At 32.7% G+C, this 25,586-nt stretch overlaps 3 protein-coding genes across 6 annotated transcripts in view; 1 reads left to right on the forward strand and 2 right to left on the reverse strand.

Moving 5' to 3' along the window:
• Mv (mauve) overlaps positions 1 to 4,513 on the reverse strand; it is a 58,947-nt gene extending 54,434 nt beyond the window's left edge. For all 4 annotated transcript variants that reach the window (XM_026645547.2, XM_064216167.1, XM_026645531.2 and 1 more), the window contains exon 1: positions 4,332 to 4,513. The gene's annotated coding sequence lies outside the window, so the exon portion shown is untranslated. The remainder of the gene's footprint in view (positions 1 to 4,331) is intronic.
• Positions 4,514 to 5,264: 751 nt separating this feature from the next.
• LOC113404631 (sphingosine-1-phosphate phosphatase 1-like) lies at positions 5,265 to 9,703 on the forward strand. Its single transcript, XM_026645580.2, has 4 exons — positions 5,265 to 5,806; positions 6,435 to 6,685; positions 7,124 to 7,296; positions 7,481 to 9,703. Exons 1-4 carry the CDS (start codon positions 5,404 to 5,406, stop codon positions 7,896 to 7,898), a joined length of 1,245 nt encoding a protein of 414 aa, XP_026501365.2. The 5' UTR covers positions 5,265 to 5,403; the 3' UTR covers positions 7,899 to 9,703.
• Positions 9,704 to 11,766: 2,063 nt separating this feature from the next.
• LOC113404645 (NF-kappa-B inhibitor cactus-like) lies at positions 11,767 to 25,407 on the reverse strand. Its single transcript, XM_026645599.2, has 5 exons — positions 24,854 to 25,407; positions 22,585 to 22,910; positions 15,534 to 15,622; positions 14,293 to 14,493; positions 11,767 to 14,059 (listed from the first exon to the last, which is right to left on the reverse strand). Exons 1-5 carry the CDS (start codon positions 25,186 to 25,188, stop codon positions 13,982 to 13,984), a joined length of 1,029 nt encoding a protein of 342 aa, XP_026501384.1. The 5' UTR covers positions 25,189 to 25,407; the 3' UTR covers positions 11,767 to 13,981.
• Between the last annotated feature and the right edge of the window lie 179 nt (positions 25,408 to 25,586).

The raw sequence follows: 25,586 nt of genomic DNA on the forward strand, positions 1-25,586 counted from the left end.
GTAATGTTAAATATTATTATGTTGCTCGAGATTTTAGTATTATTTTAAAGCTTTTGAGCTGTTCATTTTTAGTTGTTAACGAAGTGTGAGTTGGTACTCGTTTATGTAACTAAGTACATGATGTTATAATTTTATTTGTGAAACAGAAAAACAAAAGTTTTTTCTAATCGATAGTGTCGGTCTCCATAACACCTTTCAAAACCAATGGTCGCTTTGTATTCAATTAATATTTTACCGTGTTTGATCTATTTGATTTTTTTTTTATATATATATATTTGAGCACGGTTTTGGCGTCGGTATATAATTATATTATTTAAAGCTCATTTAATACTAATGTTAATTTTTCCTTGTCATCGAACCTCGAATGAATATTACAACTATGAAAACAAAAAATGTCAATAGTCCGAGATAAACGCATCAAAATAATGAAATTAAAATATTAGACAAAATACCCTAAAGGATAGACACACATCCAAAATATCAATGAAGATATGATTATTTGATTTTATACAACAAAATATATTCGATTGTTTTACATGTCTAGATACTGTCAAAAATGAGAACGCGACGAAAAAATAATGGCCACAGAGTACACACACACTAGTAAAGTACTATGACGTTTCTTGACGGCGAGTGACAAGCTTAACTGTGACGTACGCCAAGAAAATAAAGTTGTCTCGTTTGTTAGTTATTTTGTAGTGCGACACTCTATCCAGGTATATAAATAATGTAAGCAAAATACCTTGTCAGTAAATACTCAATAGTTCAAAAATCAATTGAATATCTCAAATATTCGGGTAAGACGGTTATATGGTTACAAGAGACAATTATATGGTTGCTAAACATACAGTAAAATAAAAGCCGCTTTAATACTATAAAATAAATAAAACATATTTTACGTTGAATTGACATTTGAAAGTACCAGAAAATATATTATTTAACTAATCACCTCCTAAACAATCTTTATTGGTATAAAGCCAAAAGATTGTATCTTGAATATTTTATACGACAAAAAATAACGACACTTGGACATTTCACAGCGTATACTGTTTTTATTCCTAAAATAAGAGACGAAGCGTGTGTAGAAGAAATCTCCGCCAGTGAATATAAAAGCAACTTATGGTTTTTTGACACGAACTTCAGAATATAATAAAAGGTTTTGTAATCTGAGATAAGAACGATAAAATTATCCCCAATAGCCGTATGAATAACGTTAGCAGAATTCTAAGTTTTTGACAAAATGCAAACTACGACTGCAAAGTTACCATAGTGTTGCCTATCACTGTTGTAGTTACAATGTACTTAAAAAAAAATGGACAATATAAAATATAATAACAATAACATGGTCACCATACGAAACAATGATCAAATACTAGCTATCCTAGCTGGTTAATTCGATAACCGGTATGTCGATAAGTCGAAAGACACCAAACAGAAGTCTAATAAATTTGTGATCTAAAAACCAAATCATATTCATTCTTTACTTTAAAAATAAAACACAAATAGGTATTTTATATACCGTTTTAAAAAATACTTTGATTGATGGGATTGTTGAAACGAGAACTATGTTGTAATATTTGCTAGGTCTCTCAAAAACGTCATTGCTAAGCTGAAGACTGAGCACATTGCCTCCCTTCAGGTAGACATACATATCTCTCGCTACGGGGAATTTGACTCTGGATGCCCGAGGAAGATTAGCATCAACAATCCCGCGGTGTGATATCACGATGCTGGAGGTTAAATTTCGGTAAATCGCAGTTTATAAAGCACTTCTTTCTTTGGATATTCATAAGTCGAGTGGACCCGATGGCATCCCTCCGATCGTGTTACGGACATGTGTCCCCAAATTGATACCAGTTTTAACGCGCTTTTCCGGCAATCGTCCCGAACTCCTAGTAATGGTGGTAGCAATCACTGAGACCTGTCCAATGATAGCCATGTCCAAAATAATGGAATCCATTATTAACTGGCAGCTCCTGTGGTACCTAGAGAAGCACCAGCTGATTAACGACCGCAAGTACGATTTCCGTCGTGGTCACATTGGTCTCTAAAAAGCTTGGTGTGCTCAGCAATCCATCGCCTAAATGTATACAAGGCGCAAATTCCGCCTCACATGGAGTTCTGCTCTCAACTCTGGGTGAGTGCTCCCCGCTACCAGTTTCTTCCATCTGACCGTATTCAACGCAGAGCGGCTCGAATATCGACGTTCAAGCCCTTTCCAACAGGATTGACCCTTTGGCCTTGCATATTGAGTATTTGCGATTTGAGATGTTGGATTTCTCGGTATCTTCTACCGCATTATTGACGGGGAATGTTCCGAGAAATTGTTTGCATTATTCCCGGCTGCTGAATTTCACCTTCATACATCGCGTAAAAATTTGAAGTTTCATCCGCACCACCTATATGTCCAAAATTTCACTTTCCATCAGATGAGCTTCCTGCACATTTACCACATGTATCATAAAAAAAAGAAATTCTAGTCTGCTTGGTAAATTAATTATAAAAAACACATATAATATGCAATGCAGCGTATGTACGTGTGTATGTAGTCTATTTTTGCAGTTGCAGATGAAAGTTATTAAGAATGAAATCGCGTGTAGAAATTGCTTTATAATATCCATGTACGTTCATAACATATTTGTAAAGGTACGCACAATTTAACAAAAACAATAGGTATTAGGTGAAAATGACAAATTGCGTAAGGTTTATTTACAAGTGGGGACGATATGTTGCGAAATTGTATTACGTCTGACACGAACATTTCAAACATCGATTATGTTAGGTAACTAAAAATCCCCGAGAAATTTACTCATCCAATATTTTACAAATTATATCAATAATAGATTATATGCAGTCGCTCAATATACTTATTGCTTCAAAAAACTAAAAGCGACAAAGTCATTTGTGACAATGCAATTTTGATTGGCTAACACAAATTCTAGGTAATTGAAAGAAAAAATTAAATGAATTTAAGCATAAACAAGACTTCTTATTTCAAACCCAGTCTATGTCTGTCAATTCACCACACCCACCGCTGACATTACAGACAAGCAAATTTTTTCTAACTTTTAATTTTAGCAACTATTTCACAGTAAGGCTTTTTCGCTTGTTTTGATTCTTGCAGAACAATCTAGATCTGACAATTCAAGAAGTTGGTCAGTTGGGAATATAAAAACAAATTACATATTGTATGAGAGTAAGCTAAAAATAAAGGTACTTAGGCATAGATATGAAGTATTTTTTTAAAAATTTTATAGAACTGGTTCTATTAAGCACAAGTGCCTCACTGGTATGGTAAAGCAAAACAGATTACCATCCTTTCAAGCTTTCCCGAGCTTTACTTATGTTGCCATTGAGCAGTTGGCTGATTGAGAATCTGTTTAATTGTTTCCATGCAATTAACAAGGACCAGATAATGATTATTCAACCATTAGTTTTTACTATTATCAGAGAACAACACCAGCAAATCTCAGAAAAGAATATCCATTCGAAAAGTATGTCTCAAAGTGAAACTATATCTATGAGTTAGTTAATTTAACATACATCCAGACAATAAAGTAATGTATGAAATGTCAATGTAATGTTATCAAAGTTTGAAATATTGTAAGAAGTTGGGCAAAGGTAACAAATTATAAAAAAAAATTATGATAATAGTATAAAATGTATCACCTTGACTGTTTTTTAAAACATTTTAGTGCAATGAACTACAGAACAACTTATCTACATTGTTAATAGTATATTCATTTATAATTATGTTATGCTTTATTTTATTATATAATTATATAAGTCAAAGCAAATCAAAATATTGTTGTTATAAACAACAGCAGGCATTTAGATAAATATTGCATTTTAATCAATGTAACTTGCAAACAATGCAAAACCAAATGTTCTTAGTAATTGAAAATGTATGATATATTATCTATCTCTCAAATAGCTTTCCAATTAGATTACAGCGAGTAGAAAGTGCATTTGTATTAGTGTACATACTCTTATACTATATAAGAGATTATCTCAAGAGCAGTAGAATAATCCTTGAGATCAACCATCAAGGCCAAATTTTGATCGAATGAATTATAGAATCAGTTAATACAATCGATAATTAAAAATAAAATACAGTGTGGAGTAACTTGCCTCACAATAATAAAAGTAAATATTTTTTTCTGAAAAAGGTAGCGAAATATATATTATTTTAACGTTAACAATGTTGATATAAAAACAATAATTACCTGTTAAAATATTATACTAAGTTAAAGGAAAACTCTTAGTTAATTCTATTACGAAATGCAATTGTTTGCAAACCATTTTTTATTTATTGGGTTTGTAAGACTTACATGAACTAATTCTGCGCGGGTAAAAGTTTTCCTATAAAAAAGACACACTTCAAAATATGGAAAACTTTTACTGCTCTATATCGTTGAAAATTAAACAAAAAATATTACAAAGTTAATTGTTTATAATCCGATTTGCGGCTAAACACACTTTGATTTAAAGTTTGAAGTTTGAACTACAATAGTGACACTTGCAGTACTCATTGTGACGTACAGAATTATCAAATTTGACATTGATAACTATTGTAAGAAAATCGGATTCTGGAAAAATGCTGTCGAATCTTTTGACTGTTGCCGAGGATTATTTTATATTTCATTACCTCGACCATAGACTTGAGTCCAGGACTAGAAGTCTTACAACTATTCATAGCTTGTAAAACATATTCTAGAACGTTGTTTGAAACGTTTAATGCACTTTCTGTATAAGTCCAATATAAAGAACGAATGCTATCGCTTTATAAAGCGCTATATAATAGGTAATATTGTGCTTATTAAATAACATCATACTATCGGTATGTAACTTATAAACTTTTAATGATCAATAAAATAAACCAATAAAACGTACTTTACATTCGTATTATTCGTAATATTGATAAAATAAAAATATAGATACTTTATTCAAGTAGGGTCGTAAAAGCATCGTTGGATCATCATGTTACATATTTAAATTAAATGTAAAATTATCATCAGGTATTACAAAAATGCATCGCGTCAGTGCAGAGTTTACAATTTCACATAGAATATGCTCGGTAAATAATAATACATGTCAAGTGTCATTTGTCACGTAAAATGTCATGGTTATAAAACTTTTTTTTTTACTTTTTACATGTAATACATGTATTTAAATGATATGAGTAGTGAAGTATTGGATTCGATGTAACTCTTATAATTAAGATCACGAATGTGATCAACAAGCATAGTACAAGCGAAAAAATAAATCTAAATATATTACTTCTCAGTTTTGGTAAAATACTTTTGTTGTAATTATTCGATAAGGCCTTGAATCAGACCATCACTGCAATAAAAAAAAAGTAAACAATTTATATAAGAGAGGATAAAACTGAACCCACTAAAAATGTGGGATAATATAATAGATTATTTGAAGGATCCTCTATTAGTAGTTAAAGTACAGAACTTTTTTGGTGTCATCTATAAAAAGAACAATTCAAGTGACGAAACAAGTATCATACATTCAGATAGGCATAATACTGAAAATGATAGTGCAAGGCAGCATAAGAGAATCCCCAGTGATATATCGGGGACATCACAGTCTTCTTGTGAGACGGATACATCATCAGAATATCAAGAGGAGGTGGAATGCTTGATTAATAACAAATTCTGGTACTACTTATTTGTATTAGGAACTGCACTGGGTGATGAAATATTTTATGCAACATTTATACCATTTTGGTTTTGGAATATTGATGGTGCTGTTGGAAGAAGAGTTGTTTTAGTGTGGACTATAGTTATGTATATAGGTATGAAGTGTTTGATTTTCAAATAAAATAATAATAGGGACCTCCATAGTTTTTTATTATGCGTCATATGTTATTCTCACCTCATGCATAATAATATTGTAAATACTATCAATGTCTAGTGCTTTTAATATAATTGTGCTCCTCTAATTTTATTCATTTAACAATTTTAATAAATTGATTACTTTTGTGATCTAGTGTTGTTAAAATTATAAGTTTGATCCTTACCCCTAGCTTATTATTGTTTTAACTTTTAAAACAAACTCATCGAAATCGATATTTGTAATCCATTAAAACTGAATGTAAATATAACTCATTAGGTATATCATTAGCAATACTTTTAATTGTAGATAATCTTTTATTTTTTATTAATTATTATTTATTACATTTTCATTTAGAAGAATTGAGATTCGAGGCATCTTTAGTTTGTGCGTAGGGTTGTCAAGTGGATATGTCTATCTTTATTCCATATTAATTGGATAAGTGTTTTTTGCATGATATCAGAAAATACAAATTATTGATACAAATACAAGAAATACACATTATATATATATATTTATTTTGTGATATGAGTCCTATGTAAATTGTTTAGGAAATAATAAATCCTTATGATATATCTTTCACTTTTCAGGTCAAGGCTTCAAAGATATAATAAGATGGCCTCGGCCCGGCTATCCAGTTAAGAAGTTGCAGGATAAGTGGGCGATAGAGTATGGTATGCCCTCAACCCACGCTATGGTCGGCGTGTCCATACCATTTTCAGTCTTATTTTATACAATGAATAGGTACCAGTATCCTGTGCACTGGGGAATCATAATAGCAGTGTCGTGGTGTACATTGATATGTGTTAGCAGAGTTTATCTCGGGATGCATAGCATTCTGGTAAGGAATAAGGAATTTTTAATTTATTAACAAGTGAATTAAATAAAAATATTGACTGTCATTTATCACATATGTGTATATCACATAGATCTTAAGTAGAATTGATAAATTTTCTAGTGTTGTAAGTTTTATTGTCATTTAAAACAAAGTATTATTGCCAGATTTAAATATATATGACATAATTAATACTAGAGAATTCTAAAATATGTTAGATCATTTTAATCAAATGTTTTGTTAGTCACAATAAAATTGTTCTCATAGAATTTGGATAATTAAACACCAGAAATATGAAAATATATTTATTCCTTCTGCAAACAATCTTCTACAATAACCTTCACTACATCACACCAGTGCCAAGACACTACTAAATAAAAAAGACATATATACCTACAATATTATTTAAAGAATATATACACAGCATATGTTTTTTTTTTATAGGATATAGCAGCAGGTCTGTTGTTGTCATCAGCATTGTTGTTAGTCTTGATTCCTGTAGTGGACCAACTGGATGGGTTTTTGCTCACTTCTCAATGGTCACCTCTACTAGTCATCACCATCTCTATTCTTGTCATTGTATATCATCCACAATCTGATAAGTGGACGCCCACAAGGTAAGCAAAGAACAAGTAAACTTAGACATGTTCTCAAATCAAAGTTAAATTATAGACAAATAGTTAGAAAGCTACATTAGTTTGAAATGATAGATAATTTTATTGTTCATTTACCAATGTTAAATTTATTTTGGTTATTTTAAAATTTGATGTCACTTAAAGATATAATTACTTGCATCTTCAGGGGCGACACGACGATGATAGTGAGCGTGTGCGCCGGCATCCTGACGGGCTCGTGGACCAACTACCAGCTGGGCAACATGTCGGCCAGCCCGCTGGCGCCGCCCTACGCGGTGGAGTGGCCGAGCGTGGAGATGTGGGGCTGCACGCTGCTGCGCACCACGCTGGGCTTCTGCGGCGTGCTGGCCACGCGCGCGCTGGCCAAGTCCGTGTCGTTCGCGCTGGCGTGCGCGCTGCTCGGCGCCGACCGCCGCGCCATGCGCGCCGCCGCGCCCAGCCTCCACGACACCAACACCATCATCGTCGAGCACTCCTACAAGTACATCACGTACGGCCTCATCGGCTTCAACACCACCTACGTGCTGCCGACCGTCTTCGATCTGCTCTTCATAAACAGGCCGACCTACTACACGGAGATTTAGTCGCGTCCGAACCTCGTCGTGGGAGAGTGTATTTATTAAACGATTCGAAATTATTATTTTGTAGCTTGTAAAGAGAGTTGAACTTACAGGATTTGTTGAATTTAAATATTTACGCCTTCTTCGATATAATTTTACTAGATCATTCCAAATATATAGATAGATAGTTGATAATTTTATAAATTGTAATATAATACAAATTCGTAATGTATGTATGTATGGTCGATATACAAAATATGTAAATAGATTATTAGAACTTACTCTTATAACTGTTTTTCTAAGCTTGTATTATAATTGCGTATTTTTTATTTTTTTCCTTATTAATGTAATGTCTGTTTATTTTTTTCTTGTCAACAATTATCCAAGAACCGCCATCTATTGTACGCCGATGGTACTATAATAGAAACCATCACTCTAGCGCTGTGAGTGCATAGAACGAAACGATGCGTGCACGGATGGAATACGAATAAATACAAGCATAAATTTTTATATATGAGAATAATTTATGTTCATAATTTAACATTATGACGTCACAAAGTAATCTCGTATTTCTTTTTAATTTATATTCGTTTTAAATATATTGTCAGCTACATACTCATTGTATGTGATTAATTAAAGTTTGCGTCCATGGTTATAATTATTATTAATAATGCACTATTAAATTCAAATAAAAAATGATAATTGTTCTTATAAACTCTCTTATATTCTTGAAGCAAAAGTTTTATTCTCAAGTAGTCCTTGGTATTCACCGAGAAATAGATAATCATTATTAAATTATTTAATAAAACGGAACATAAATAACAATTATTTAACAGTAAATTACCAAAAGCCATTCTAGTTAGTTACTTGTTATAATATCCTTATTTTTTTATGATTTTCCTCCTGAAGTGCATCGGTGCCAGATCAAATTAATTACTACAAAACATAAACCTTAATTAACATCACCACACGAACAGATCAAATTGAAACTATAAATAAAGTTGTTAATTTAGAAATTGTTATTTTTTATATGAATAAGATTTGAAAAGATTCGTAATATTATCTGTACTCGATTTTTTTCATGCATTTTCAAAAGCATTTCATATTCACATGTTTGTTGTTGAATATCATTGTTTTAAAAATCTTTTTTTTTTTTAATAAATAAAAATGATCACACTAAAAATCGCTACCGCATTCTATTTAAACAAACTATGATTACAATTTAAATTTTTTATCATCAGTGGCGTAACTAAAGTTTTCGAGCACTAAGAACAAAAAAAAGTGTCCACCATTTTGCCTTTTAGAACTTAAGTACGATCGTTTTCTTCGTTGTAATCGTAAAATGTAATATATTTTTGATACATTAAAATCTTACATTGTTATATAAATGATAAAATAAATACGTTAACATTTATTATGTCATATTACATATGTACACGAATCCTACATTTATTAACATAGTTTTTATAAGGAAAATTTTAACATGTATGGTTATAGATTAAAAAAAATATCACAATAATTTAATCAATGCACGTTACAAATAATATAATTTATATTACAGACTTACATAGGATCTTTGAATTACTAATCATAAATATTTATGAAAATTTGCATGAAAAGATACTTGTAATTGGGAAATTAAGCTTAGAACAAATATGATGGTAATAATAATATATGTTTTGAATTGACTTTGTATATAAGCTGTTACTAATTAATTTATTATACGCACAGAGCACCGCAGTGTCGTGAACTCCAGTGATAACTTACGATAAGGCTACTGCCATACAATACCGTTGCACAGATGTATATTAAAATATTTTTATAACGATTGTATTGTTTTATTTGCCAACTTTATCAGTTTGATACGGCGGAGACAAAGTTTATTTCGCTTAACATGATATGAATTATCTTTGTTTAGCAATGTTTGATACCTAAAAGGTATTTAAAAAAAACGATAAAAATAATATTTCAAGTCACGTATGTATTTCTAATGTTTTAACATTTTAAATCTACTGAATGTAACTTAACCAAGTGTCAATAATATGATACATTAATATATAATTGAACGCACTATCGCCATTTATTTTGGGAACATTGGTCCTGGGCCCAAGGCTACCATCGTCACGGGGTCACGAAAGGTCGATATATTCGCTTATACTGTAAGATTGATATAGGCCAACAAAAATATTTAAGGACAAAGTTAAGGGCAACATATTAAAAAATCTATTATAAAAAAAATATTTTAAGTACTATAATAAAGTACTATACTAAAAGTATTGGGACTACGAAAAGAGAAAAAACAGTCATCTACGATTTCATGGGTCCCAACCCCAGAGCCATCTCAAGCTTTACTGTAGCCCTTGGGCACAGCTGAATTTGGGGCCCCTTAAATATTTAACAAAATAACAATGAAACAATTTATTTTTAATTTTAGAAATTGATCTACCATGTAGAAATAATTTGCTTATAGCCAGGCATTAAGTTTAGTTTCAAATAAACGGTGCAGTAATTTTCGTGAATTTTTAGGAATCTGATTGGTGTCAACGTGTGAGAGAAATTGTTGGTTCTTCAGAGCCCCCTCGGGATGGCGACCTGGGCATGTGCCCCGTGTGCCCTTTGGTAAAGACGGTAATGAAGAAAGCCCTGATTGTTTCACAATTTATGGTCTAGTGGCTAATCATTATATATGTTTATAGATCTGTATATCGCAATAGATGTTAGAAGTATTTATAATATCTATTGCAAAGATGGCTAATCCATAAGATTGTCCACCACAGTCATAATTAGATCCAGGGAGAAATTCTACTAACAAAATTCTGCATTTTTTTAAATGTTTACTTTACCTCAGAACTTTTGACTGGGTGAACCGATTTTGATGATTTTTTTTTTATTGGAAAGGATACACTTCAAGGGTTGTTTGATAAGAGTTTGGTAACGTTCTGATTATGGAATCAAGGACAAAGTATCGGAATCTTATTAAAAAATCTTTTATCGGGTATCCGGATATTTGAGTCATCTACCGTAATGTGGTTATGGTCAAGTAATTGTCATAGTCGAATATGATAATCAATGGAACTCCTTAATGGCTCACAGTAAGGATGCGATATGTGGCCGAATTTCTAGCCGTCTGTAATCAAATTTTAATGTGCTTATGTTCGTTGCTGCATTGCAATGACCTTATGATGTGTGATATTGTGTGACATTCATTGTCGGAAAACAGATTTCGTAGTCTCATTATGTCCGTCAACGATCTATCGTCGTCTACTTAATAATTTGCTGGCGTCCAATTCTGATAAATCTGTCTTCCAAACTTTTAACACGACTTAGTGCAACATATATTTGACCTGCGACTAGCTGAGACGTGGACACTTACCGTGCGGCTAGTCCACAAATTCAGCGGGCTATGGCTCTCCATAGCGGTGAGTGTCCGACCGTAAGGACACACTGGTTGAAGACTTTCGTCTTCAGGCACTGGGGTATTGGCGACGTGAAAATTGGACGTAATTTCCCAACTGTCGACCACCTTAGTTCTTTGTCGGATCACCTCGTTCCGGATTTGATCTTTCAGAGAAACGGCCATGTTCAACATAGCTCAGAGGCTTAGCCAGCTGAAGTGGCAGTGAGCCGGTCACACCGAAGAACCTATAGCCCTATCATTGTATCTCAAATATATTTATTAAAGCTTTCCTACAACATTTCTTCACGGTGTAGGTTTTCAGATAATTTTCGATCGTGTGCCTGATGATTGTGCACCGATTGTTATTTTTGAATATCTTTTTGAAATATTTTTGAAAATATGCTAACAATAAATTATAAACTGACAATTTGTGGCAGCTTGGGTATGTAAATTTGCCGCTGGATGTTATGTAGTGGGATAAAATCAAAAAGCATATGATATATTATTGTATATATTGTAACTGAAAACGATATATATGTTACAAAAAAATAATAGAGAAACTTAGCTGTACTACGTGAATATAATTCGTGTACAACGAACTTATGTATAGATAATAAAAATAAATTAAAAGTGAATATTTGCGTTATAAGGTTGGCGTACACCATCACACTATTTGAAATATAATGAAATATGTTAATAAAAATCTTTGATATCATCAGGCGGTTCTGTTCCAATCTGATTATATTTATCAACATATAATTAAAATATATAAAATCATATCTTAATCTAAATCATAAACTTTAAAAGTTTATTTTTATTGTAAAAAATAGGATTAAATGCCGTTCGTTTTATCGATAATTTGACTCAATGAGTATTTGTTTCAAGTCGAGAAATAAAATATCTGTATTATTCAAACAAGTTATAATTTAATAAAATACAACGACTAGTAGAACATACGTTCAAATATGTTACAATGTACGAACTAGAGGCCTATTTGAGTTGGATCGTGCGATCGTGTACGCCGACCGTGTTGGCGCTTATCACCGACGAGACTTCATTCGGCGGTCGAGTTGTATAATTGCACATTACAGACTAAACTTATACATAACCAGCTGATTCTTAACAAACATTTGTCTACTGTAAACTAATCGCGTGAAACGTTTTCTTCATTGAAAACTGTGCGGCGCGATGATAAAATCGGTCTTAACCGCTGTTTTCTCACGAAAGTTAGGGCAAGACCGTACAATACATAAATCATTTATAACTGGCCTAATTTACAATGCCTTCCTCAATTTTTTTTATCAAGATTATAAATAAATACAGTACATATAATGCATATATTTAATAGAACATAGTATTACTAGTAACACAATATAAATATTTAATCTGTAGGAAGACATCCCGAATCGTTACGTATGCTCCATTTCATTACAAACTATAAACAATGATAAAAAAAAAACTTACACAAAATGAGAGGAAAAATTATTCCGCCAAAACAAATAATAAATAAATAATTGTCATATGTTTTTAGTTTCACTTTTGTTTTCATTTATAACAAGTTGTAACGAAATGGAATCCTGGATATGTAACATTACAATAAAGCGCTTAAAAGGCTTCGTCGTGTCACTTTCAACCCACTTCAATATCAAATACATGACAATCAACAAATTAAGTCCTTAACTTCGACAAACAATGTTTAGAGATTAGTAATTTACTTATAATATTCTATATTCGAAGTAATTTAGAAATAATGTTACTTTACCATAAACAATTTGACATTAATATATAAAATTTAGAACATTACATTTCATATCCATCAATCATATGAAATAGTTGCGTAGATTAAGGCGCCATTTCTTTTTTTAAAACAACTTTCTAAACGGCAAGTACAAGTATACCCACTATACAGCCATGTATGAATATTACATAGATTAAAAAAATTTCATTAGAAGTAACTAGTCACTTTTTTTTTTTAGTTCGCTTTAAGCATAAGAAATATTTTTTAATCCTGTATGCATTTTGGTAAAATCGAATATAATAATAAAATACAAAACAATTGAAGAATAAAGAAATGGTTAAATATAACAGTAACAGTTGCGAATAATAACTTAATGATATATTAAAGCAATTCTATCGTACACCGCATATTATTATATAACATGTACTTAAACAAAGATTTAATGGAAATTATTAATATATAATTGTATGACGGACGAGGAATTCGCGGACAACATATAATTAATTCAATATGATCTGTATATGGGTAAAGGATACAATAACAATGCCTGTCATTGAATCTCTATTATATATTATTTATTTTTCACAATAAATGTTTTTTTTTTTTTAAATTTAAACTTATTGTATATAATATGAAGTGGGTTTCAACATTATTCTAATACAGTTTTACATTTGAATAACATAGATACTGTAATAGAGTTTATATTTCCTCGCTATAACATGTAATATGATAAAATATACGAAACAATTATTTTAACTTTGCCGCTCTGAAGCAGCAGCAAGTGGCGTCGCAGTATCCGATATTGATTTCGTTACTGATAAGTATTTGCGAAATTACCTGAACTGCCCAAACACCACACTTCAGAGCGGCAAAGATAAAATATTCGTACTGAACGATGAATTGAATGTTGCAATATTTTTGCGATTAATATTCTCAGTTGTAGGAGACATCGCAGTTGTGTATCGCGTCCTATCAGGCCACGTTAATGGGGTTGACGTTCTGTCGCAGTTTCTCGAACAGGCTGTCGCTGTCGCTGTCACTGTCATACATCTGGAAGAGAAAGAAGATTTAAGTAAATTTCATCTTTCATTGTGTTCTTTATTTTGTAAGACAGACTACGAGTTCTGTACGGTTTTACGGCTGTGATTATTCCGGTATATAATATTCTATAATACGAGCTGTGCAGTTGGTCAGTCTTCGTTGATAATAGCCGTTCTGGCTTAAATCGACAAATCGTCATCAAATATATGAAATGATGATGATGATAGGTTTCGAGTACTCACATCGTCGTCGCTGTCGTCTTCGTCGTCGTCGGGCGCAAAGAGCGCGCAGACGCGTGCGGAACGCGCGAGGCGTCGCGGCGTGCGGCCCGCGTAGTCGCGCGCGTCCGCCGCGCCGCCGCAGCGCTGCAGCAGGAACTTCGCGAGACACACGTCCCCGCGCCGCGCCGCCACGTGCAGCGCCGTCCAGCCGGCCAAGCCTTCCTACGGGAGAAAACACTCATGAGCTACTTCATACAACTTTAAACGAGTACTAACTAATCTATCTAGGCGGACGGGCAAATCGGCCACCTGATGGTGAGTGGTTTCCACCGTCAATGGACAATGGAGCCGCAAGAAATACTAACTAAGCATATAGAGCTGATAAAAAATATTATCAATACTATTAAATGTTGCGCATTTATTAACTATCATAGTATCGACCATTACTAGATATAAAAAACTCGCAAAGAAATAGATAAACTCCGATAAGGTTAACCGTTAAAAAACTCTGTGTGGGCCTTTCTATAGGGAAAATGTAGGGTTTTTCAATGAAACCAATACCACCCTGACCTCCGTAAAACCCTGGGGTTATGCAGGCAGACTTTGGCAGCGGGCGCAAGGTTGTTTCATGAATACGTGTTGAAGGTGGAAAAAAAAACCCAGCACTTATCGCGTTATCAGCAGATTAGTCGACAGGCTGATTAGCGGATTTCCCCAGGAAACTTTGTGACTCAAGTGTTGCGGTTGCCCCGTTACAAAGAGAAAGGTCTTAGAGATACATGGGTGATATATAATGTACGTATATTGATTGAATTGACTGCAGAGTACAGTATAAAGAATCTTTAAAATTAAAATTTATACAGGGCCGGAGCGTAAGTTGGGGACTAGGGCTGGGCTAACAATAATTAGGGGCCCACCTAAGACATACCTAAACGTAGACTTGAATTTAATTAATTGAATGGGTTTGATTAATTACAGGACTCGCAGGGCTGCAAACCATACGATCTGTTTAATTTAATAAAGTTATGGATTCTTTCGCATTATCGTCTATTTTTGACTTTGACTTGACTTAGCTGGGGCCCCCTTGAATCCACGAGGTCCTGGGCTGAAGCCCAAAAAGCCATATGGTAGATCCGGCCCTGAGTTTATTTAGATAAATACCGAACACCGAACGTAATTAGTATCCTTATTCCGATACTTATATTAATATTCTATTATTATGCAAACTGGGTTAAGAATTTCAAAATGCAAATAGAACTTACCCTGGCGTTAATGTCGGCTCCAAAATAGACCAGTACTTGGAGCGACTCGATGTGTCCCGCCGTGGCTGCGAGATGCACGCACGTCTGACCTATAACAACAAATAATTTACATTATATGAAACATTCAAAACGCACTTAATTCACTAATCACTACAATAATTTAATCGCAGGACCATGACGTCTGGTTACTATTGCCCTAAAATTGTATTGAAGGGTCCAAGCTGGAAGGACAAGTGAGCTTCTTCGAAATTGTTGCATTGCCAGTGTATTTGAACGAAGGTCACCATTTAAAATGAAGTGGCTCATAATGCTCATATCTCATCATACCATAACAAATAAAACATTTTTTTTTTTACAACAAATAAGAAAGGTACTAATTCCTTGATTCACACCCTCATGTTCACTAATGGTTACTAACAATGATATTCATATTGAAATAATCGTTTAAGGAAAATAGACTGACGTTTTAAGTATATAAAACTTCTGTTTTTATTAATAAAACGTAATAGGTTTTAAAAAATACAATACTACACATTCGTTGTCGAAATTCATACATTATATTGACAAAAAAAAGTTACAATAAAATCACATAATGGTCCGATTAAACAATAAAAAAATGTTTCAGATAGGATTCGTTTAAACTATAAGATGTCTGTTTCTATTCGTTCATGTAGAATTCATACCAATAATTATTTCCCTATAAAGTTGAAATATCGAAAGAATCTTAGTCCGCTTGCTCTATAAAATAACACTATGATCCAAATCCAGTTACCTAGACTCAATATTATGGGCCGTGCGTTGATGGTTATTCATACAGGACAAATTATTTTATAAGTAAAGATTAATAAAATGATCTAATAGAAATAAGCGTGTTCTAGGTATTTGATTAATATAAAACAAGATTATGTTCAAAGATCAGGTAAGATCCGGTTCAGAATGATTATTCAGACGAAACGTTAACGAATATTCCACTCTTCATCACCAGTTTATCCAGTATAAATTGTTGAAGTTGGAAATACTCCAAAACTATTTCGACCGCATCGTAAATAGATCGCTGATTCCCAGGTTTTTTAAAGTTTACAAATTGCGTGAACATTTACAAATTCCATTTTATTTTAAGTTTAAATATAATAATAGTTCCGTCGAAATAGCGAGAATGCTAATTATGTTAAATTTTTATACTGACTACTACTGTGCATTTAATTTCGTACGCCATTTTTAAAAATGGTACAGTGAAACCTTTTTTTTATATTCAAGTACAGAAACATTAAAAAAAAACTATTTAGATGATTATTATTGGATTTATTATATTAGAGGAATTTAAATTTAAACAAACCTTTAAAGGGGTTTAAATTGAGTACATATTAATTTACTTCATTTGAATAACGTCCTCAAGGATTCATGTCCGTCAAAACATACGACATATCAACATTTTTTTTTTTTTCGAACTGTAAAGTGCTGTTGGCCCTAAAGGCCTCTACAGCGTCACCGGGTGGGATAGGCGAGCTAAACTACTCAAGCCTAGTGTTGAGAGCCCACTTAAGGGCTCAGAATACGACATATCGACATAGCAAACTAGTTATATCCAATTATGAACTCCATTGACACGTGTAAGTACGTATGTACATATTATGTACGTATATCTATATAGCTGGAAACGCCGACATCATATAAACACGAGGTTGATAGCTTATGTCATAAGAAAATATCACGTATCGTTTATTAAAAACGAATTAATGTTGTTTAAGAAATGATATTACCTATACCCTATTAGTGTATAAAAAATTCCACTATTGATTACATCATAGTAATCCAAGGTGGATGTGTGGTTAGGATAGCTATGAATGTGCGTTTAGTCACATTACTTGTACTAGAGTAGCGTAGTAAAAACAATACGCATGACACGAGGCTGTAAATATGTTTATATTATGCTATGAATTGCGATATTTAAATTTTAAAACGCAACGTGTAGGTGCGGAGCGCGCGCGCCGCTCGCCGGGCCGGGGAGGGGCGCGGCGAGGCGCGGCAGGGGACGGTGGGGTTTTCCCATTAATGTGACGACTGACGACCGACGTGCCAGCGAATTGCCCTCGCCTTATAAGGCAGACGACATATATTTCGTTTCCGTACTCGTTAATGTTAAACGTGGCTGCTTTCATTAAAATAATATCATATGGACGGAATGTTATTTATAAATGGTTTTTCTGCGCATTTATTTATTTTATTACATTGCAAATTTATGAAAAATAGACATGATATGAAACAATATAGTTAACCTTCACCACGGCACGATCCGTGACAAATGATGAATTTTTCACTACAGATACGAGTCAAGTACATGAAAAACCAGGTCAAACGGTGGAAAACCCCGACTTAAATTAAAAAAACAAATGTTACTGATAACGTTCATATACTAGAATACGAGTGCGTGACATTCAGCCGCGGCAAATATATGCTTTATTAACAATATTTGCCTATGCGGATACGTGAATCCGATTCACATAAGTAATTTATCGAATACTTAACATGTTTCGGGAAGACTAATATTCCGAATTATATAGAAGAAGAAATCTTTGTATGGAATTAATGGTTTTTCTATCTGCAAATGCGTAACAGCGTGACGAAACAACTATTTCGAAACAGGTGAATAAGACTAATGTTCTAATAATAATGGCTTCCCCCTGACCGAATTTCCGTCACGACGGACTATTATAAGCGCATGCGCAAAAATTGAAGCAATCTCGATATCCTTAATCTTATCATCTGAAGAGACCGCGATCCGACACAACATCAATCAGGCGCATTGTTTAATCGATAGGATTTTAATGAGTTAATAATTATATTTAATTAATATACACGCGTACAGAACCGTATTTTTACAAAGATTTACATTTATTCTAGGTACACTTAATGTATGCTCAACGAGTCGATTTCAAACGAACGTCAACATTATAAGTCATTATGACACGGTACTTGTGTAACTTATCATATACTTTGGAAATACCAAGAAAATATATATAACGTAATCTATCTATAATAAAGTTGACATCAAATTCTAAACACAAATCTGACTTTAAATAAATTAACTGTCAATGATTGATGTCTTTGACCATACTCAAACCGTAAGAGGACAATTGACGGTAATCACAGATCGGACAAAGATACATGAGATGACGCACAAAACGCGTAGATAAGATATAACAAACTTAATAGCGACAGAGAGGAAAATCAATACTTTTATTATTATTATTTTTCAAAGAAAACGGCCTATATTTAGGTTCTGCTCATATTTCTGGAGATCGAATGTGTGGCTCAGACGTCGCTTAGGGGTATTCCATTAAACTATTGAGGTTTCATTTCAACAACAGACAACAGACTATTTCAAACATAAAAATAATATCCAAGTAGTAACTAAGACTGATAAAATATTTATTATAGATAAGAATAGTAAATTGATAGATAATGAAACAATGTTATTAGGCGGAGTAAAAGTAAGAGGATGCAGTTTATATAATCGTCCGATAACAGTAAAGCCCGTTTGGGATTTCCGTTGTTGCGGTTTTTTTATAATTGTATGTGATACTTTCACGTGGGAATAACCCAAAAGAATCATCATTACAATTGATATTGTCCTAATACCATTGCGGAATGGCGATGGCGTTGCGCTTCGTCGACTTCTGCGGTTTTCCTGAGACGACTAAATTATTTCACATAGGTTTCCCTCAAAGTTTCTGAGTAAACCGATGAAAGGTTTAAAAATTTTAATTCTTATTAAGAAATATTATGTGATAAGGAAATAAGCACAGATTTAGTTGTTACCTTTTAGTTGTGTAGCGTCTCGCTCTAGACATCCCTCTTATCTAATCTTATCTAATGAAGTATTATTGTTACTAAATATCATACTGAATAAATTTATATTAAATAATCTTAACAAACGTAGATGAATCGTCGGTTGAATGTACCAGATGTAGATAGAATGGCAAAGAAACGACGATGTGGGTTTTTTGCATTCATGTAACCACCTTTCAATTAGCGCGCTCGCTAAGATCGGGTAGCCCAAACGTTTCGTTTCACGAATAGGCACACGCTTTCACTGCCAGCCGGTTCGTTCTGTTACGCCAGCGGCTGACTTTGGGAATACCCACGGGTCGTCGTGACCGCGGAGCGCGGGCCAACCTACCGTATTTATACAGTTCGGTATCTTCAACGTGTGTGGGTTATTCCAAAATCTTTATATTGTTATTACTTGGCAAACTAACAGGTTTGGATTTAATCATCAAATATTCTAATATTATTCATTCTGATCATAAGAAATAACCGCCAAGGATTATTTAGACACAATTCAAAGCTGGGATGTAAAATTATCATTACATATATAAACTTCACTTTAAAGACGAAGCTACACGAATGGGTAAAACCAAATGCAAATGAAGAATACAAAGCTGAAAGTGTTGAGGCGAGAATAAGACATTGTATAACGTCGGAAAAACCATACGTAAGTTTATTATTTCGACCGGCAGAAATGTTTTGTTTATTGAAATTTACGAAATCAGGAAAATCCAAATGTACACTTGATATTACTTTGTTTGACGTTGATTTTAAATGGATTATTTCAGCATCAAAGATAATAAATAATAAATACATTCCCATATATGTTTTTCCGTAAACAATGACTGACATGGAATATTTGTATTAACCGCGACACACGCTACAGTTCTGAGTAATGATGAGTTAAATCGTTAAGTTTAGGAATACAATTATTATGAATACTTTTCGTACTATATAGTTATTTTCCTGTGCTGTGGGAATTTGATGGCACGGAGCTGTAATCGAGACCTTGAAGCCCCAAGCCGGCGACTGAACGCGTAAACAACGTCTGTATAGATAAACTGGTTTCTATTACAATTCAAGATCCTAGTGAAACTGATTTTTTATAAAGATGACGTGTTCTTGCGTGCTGTGTCCTGATGGGCAATTCTTCATAGGACAATGCCATCCGGTGAAGGTAAACAGCCTTTGATATCCGCAAACCACTTCTATATCCGTTATGCAATTATTATGATTAACATTCTACTGGACTAACCATGATATAATTGATAAGGTGTATAGAATGAGTTAGGTTTTTTTATCGATTAATTGCTAATAATATAAATTTGATCTTGTCATCCAATTAAGGACTTGTTAAGCATGTGTTACGTGTGGAGACTGCAAGTGACCAATGGATCAGGATCGAACCAGCTACTTCCAAAACGCGATGCGACTACTGAAGCTTTACGCAATTATTTTCAATCAATCAATAGCTAACCAAAGATGAAAATTAATAAAAATCTCAATATCAATGAATTGTTCATAAAAGTTATTTTTTTCTCAGAACGCCGAAGAATCAATACATTTATCGCTTTGTATTGGAAGCCTTTGATGTTTTGTATCAGAGGTCAAGACTCATGAAGATCTTATGATGTCATTATATTTTTGTAATTGATATTCCAGCTCAACACAATTAAATAATTTGTTTAGACCAAGCTTATTTTAAAAAGTCCAACGACGCGATTACTAATATATAAAAGTGTTGTCAATTTTTTTTAATGTTATAAATAACGCAAATTTTACCGTCTCATTTTGTAAAGGCCTTTATGTCAAAATATATAAATAGAAGCAAAACAAATCGATACGTATTTTCCATTAAACATACGACAGATGTTATTATGTATATTTGGAATATTAAAGATAACTAATCCTTACTAACCCGTTCTATTCTTGCTATCTAAGAGAAAAGCTTATAAAGACAAATACCTATATCGATATACCGAAGACAAGTTAATCGATTATATTCATGTGAAAAATCAATTTGCGCACCTTGAGGCCGACCTTAAGTCGGACGCGTATGCCGTGACGGCAAACGACGTGACGGCAAACGACATGACGGCGTCCTATGCCGTCATAACCCTCCTCCGCTGTCGCTCTCTATTTGTGTGTAGTCACATTTTTATTTTAAAGAGAATGATGGGAAAACCGATTATTGGGTATTTACTTGTGATTCACAAGCTGGTACTTTATGGTACATAGAAAACAATTAAGGGCATTGCAGCGCTGTGGGATTTCCGTATTGCGAACAAAATGAATGCACAAAACAACAAAAAATACACGTTTTCAATTGCAATTGAATAAATAACTATATTTAATTGAAATTGAAATAATTAAACTGTATAATATCAATCTTTTTTAAACATGGTCAAATAAAAACACACAGCGTACACACGCACATGTCACATGAATACCACTTTATGTACCAGTGTCAGTATACAATTTAATGTCATAGTCTTTGATTAATATTTATACACTATATTATTAAGGAGGTCTGAGAGCATTGTAAAAAAGCTATATATTTATGAGAAATGTCTAACTAAATGAAATTGCAGACGGAGCTCGTTTATTAATATTACAGTTGTAATTATTATCTGTGACCCCAACGACCACTGTTATTATCTGTACGATAACGTCATTCGAATAACGTTGTTCGTTACAATTACAATCGGATCCATTAACTGTTTAAGCTACTAGAATGATAATTATATCACGAGATTTATTTTCGGCGCTTCGGAATATTTTCAAAGTTAACACAATAACCGCAAATCGTCTTTTAATATTATCATGTGAAATGATAATATTATAAATGTATTATTTGAAAGTACATAATTAAAAGTTCAAGAATATCGCTATGCGGATTCGTAAAATTATAAATATATCTGTGCTAGCCGACTATTCGGGTTTATTAATACTTATTTACAACCATGATTCGCTTTTAGAACATTATCTCAGAAAGCATTCGAAATAAAATGTTAAGAGTGTTTGGCTAAGGTTAGAAAAACGACTAAATAAACGATAACGCCAATACTTGATAGATGATTCTGTTGAAATAACAAAAAGGAATTGTAAACAATAATTAAAAAAAAATAATAACGAAAAATGTCTTTCCGAACAGGCTAATTACTTCCTAAATAAGTTTCATGGGTAAAGTAAGTTAAAATTAAGGATTACAATGGATAAATACCTTTGTAGTTTTTCTGATTCAATATCGTCGAGAGCTTTCTTGGCGGGTGTTCTGGTACTGCCGATAGTAGCGCTTTCAAGCACTCTAGTCTCTTTCCAGCGACTGCTTTGTGAAGGGGTGTCTCTCCACTAACGTCTCTCATGGCCAAGGAGGCACCGGCTCTGACTAACATTCTGGTGACGACGGCGTGCCCGCTCATAACGGCGAGGTGAAGCGGCGTGTGACCGTAGTCGTTGGGGACGTCCAGCCATGCCTTGTCTGGACACACTCTTATTAGTGTACCGACTGACTTTTCGCAACCGTGAACAGCAGCGATGTGGAGTTGCCTAAAAGATAGTGGATTTTGTTAAATAATAATACACAATTATATAAGTAATCTTTACAGCTTATGTTTGCAAATGTCGAGTTAAATGTGCGAACACGTCGCCGCGTGATCGACTTTGTACATATTTAATTTATTTATTTTGATAAATAAATTTCACACCACAACACTTCTGAATGTTTCTCACAATAAATACGAAAATTCAAACATGTGATTAAGCAAAAAATATTTGTTCCCACAGTTTTTTAAGCTTCATATGAAGAAACTCTCAAACAACAACTCATTTACATAATTATATATTATTTACATTAATAATGTTAAGATTTAACTAGATTAGAGAATTGCGTCAATTCATTTCATTAGGTAAATAAAAAAAAAATACAAAGTGGAATAATGTTCATTACACAGTCTATTAAAAGTAATAATCAACACAAGATACTACAGGTTGTCAATGTGATAAAGAAAACAGTGAGAGCACAGAGCGGGTTTTCCAATCTATTGAACCTTGCAAAATGGAGAGTGTGTTTCATAAAGTATTACTTTTTTATTATGAACATTAACTTTGTAGCAAAGAAACTTGTGTATTTAGTTTGTTATTACTACAAAAAGTATGCTCAATGAGTTGGATGTAGTATTTTATAAATGTGTGTTGAAGTTAAATAAAAGCTTGTTAAACAGTAAAAGGTACTGGAAATCTCAGTCCTATTCTTATGTTGATATGGTTCAAAATTGTGTGTGTAAATACATTGGTTTAAATGAACTAGAATTATACCATATAAATAGATAATATCAAATAAATATGCCATTACAAATACAACCAAATTATTTATTATTATGAATGTCTGTGATAAAATATAATTTAAAAAAAGGTTGAGATGCATTTATTACTAAATAATAATGTTCTTATTATTTAAAATACTATGCTGTTTACCAACGAAATGTCATAATATATACATTTAAGATATTATTATATCACACTTATGTAAACATATAATGTCTGACCTCAAATACATATGTGTAATTAACTTAAACCTAAACTAACAATTGTTACAAAAACTATTGTAAATTGTTCAAAAAATATGTATTTTGTAGTTATATAATAATAAATGTATACAATAAAATATAGTAATGAAATGATCATTGATACAAGTGTAAGCTGGATAAATAAAATTATATATTATTTAAATTTAAACAGGAAGCTGTAACTCCATGTTAAATTGGTCGTTGAGATAAGGAAGTTGGTTGTTGAGGTAAGGAATGTTAATTTTCATTTAACTGTGAATTATATTTACAATAATTATAATCTGTATTTGCATAGAAATGATTATTATTATTAATATAGTGAATCTTCATCTTCATCTTTGAAAAATCAAATGTATTTGATAATAATTAACAACTACTATACTATAACTATAACTAACGGAACTATATTTTTTATTAAAAACTAGAGAAAGATAATTCAGAAGCTGTAGTAAAAAAATGTGTATTCTATTACATACAATCTCTAATATCATATAGTAAGACTGAAAGTGTTCATAATTTGACCCAAATATAAAAAATGCCAATATTAATTTAAATAATAATAATAATTTCATTATTTTTTATTTTATCAACTTTTTTTTTATATTAACTTGATAAAGATGTCAGTACAAATATTCAAACAAAATTTGGGTTAATCTAGTATTTGATTTATTTGTTACATTGGATACTTAAGTGTCAAAGGTCTAGTGCTGAACTCGCTTATAAAGTTTGAGACTAGATTAATTTGTTCTAAGTTATAATATATTTAGTTTCAACTCAATAATCTAATATTTTATTTTCATTACAAAGTCTCGAAAATAGGAAACAAATATTTAAGATCATATCATATATATTTGAATGTACTTTTCTTATATATTTATTGAAAGCCATGTAGATTTGTTTCAACGAAAGAATAAGTTGACTTACGTATCGCCGTCGTCATCCTGTTGGAATAATATGGCGAGTGGTGGGATATCCTGGGTTCTTTCGCTTTCGATAACTATTAAGGGGCCCTGGGTAGTGGGCGGAAGATCACTGAGTTTAACATTTGACAGACACTCTGACAAACACAAGTCCACACCACTGTCGAGCTCTGTACATTCACTGATCACTTTTTTCTCATTATCACTATCTAAACGATCTTCTCTTGTATCCAAATCATCCGACGATAACAGCTGTTCACTCAACGGTCCAGATAAAAATCCAGAGTCCGTATTCTCGTCCTCGAAAATTTTTGTTTCGCAAACCTTTTTGGCACTCATTTTGATTATCACACTTTAGAATTAAATTAAATTATACCTATAACGTATATATCAATAAAAATTATTAATTTTATAGTTCGTAATGACACAATAACATGTTTTGAAATATTATGTTTATGCTCTTAAAGAAGCAACCGTATCACTGCAAGTACGCGTGCGCAATGAGCATGAGGACAAGATGCCATCACAAAATGGAAAATGAAAATGGAATGGGGAATGAATGAGCTCAATGTGATTAACGTCACAGCAACTTTGAACTTTATCAACGTCAACAACTGCGTAGAAGGGAATTTCACAACAATCGGATATTCGGATAACAAAATACATGAAACATCATTTTAATTTATTTAGCAATTCTTAATATAAAATTTCCAACTACAATGATGTAATTCTATAAC

This window comes from Vanessa tameamea, chromosome 10 (assembly GCF_037043105.1).
Source record: "Vanessa tameamea isolate UH-Manoa-2023 chromosome 10, ilVanTame1 primary haplotype, whole genome shotgun sequence".
In the NCBI taxonomy this organism is placed as follows: domain Eukaryota; kingdom Metazoa; phylum Arthropoda; class Insecta; order Lepidoptera; family Nymphalidae; genus Vanessa; species Vanessa tameamea.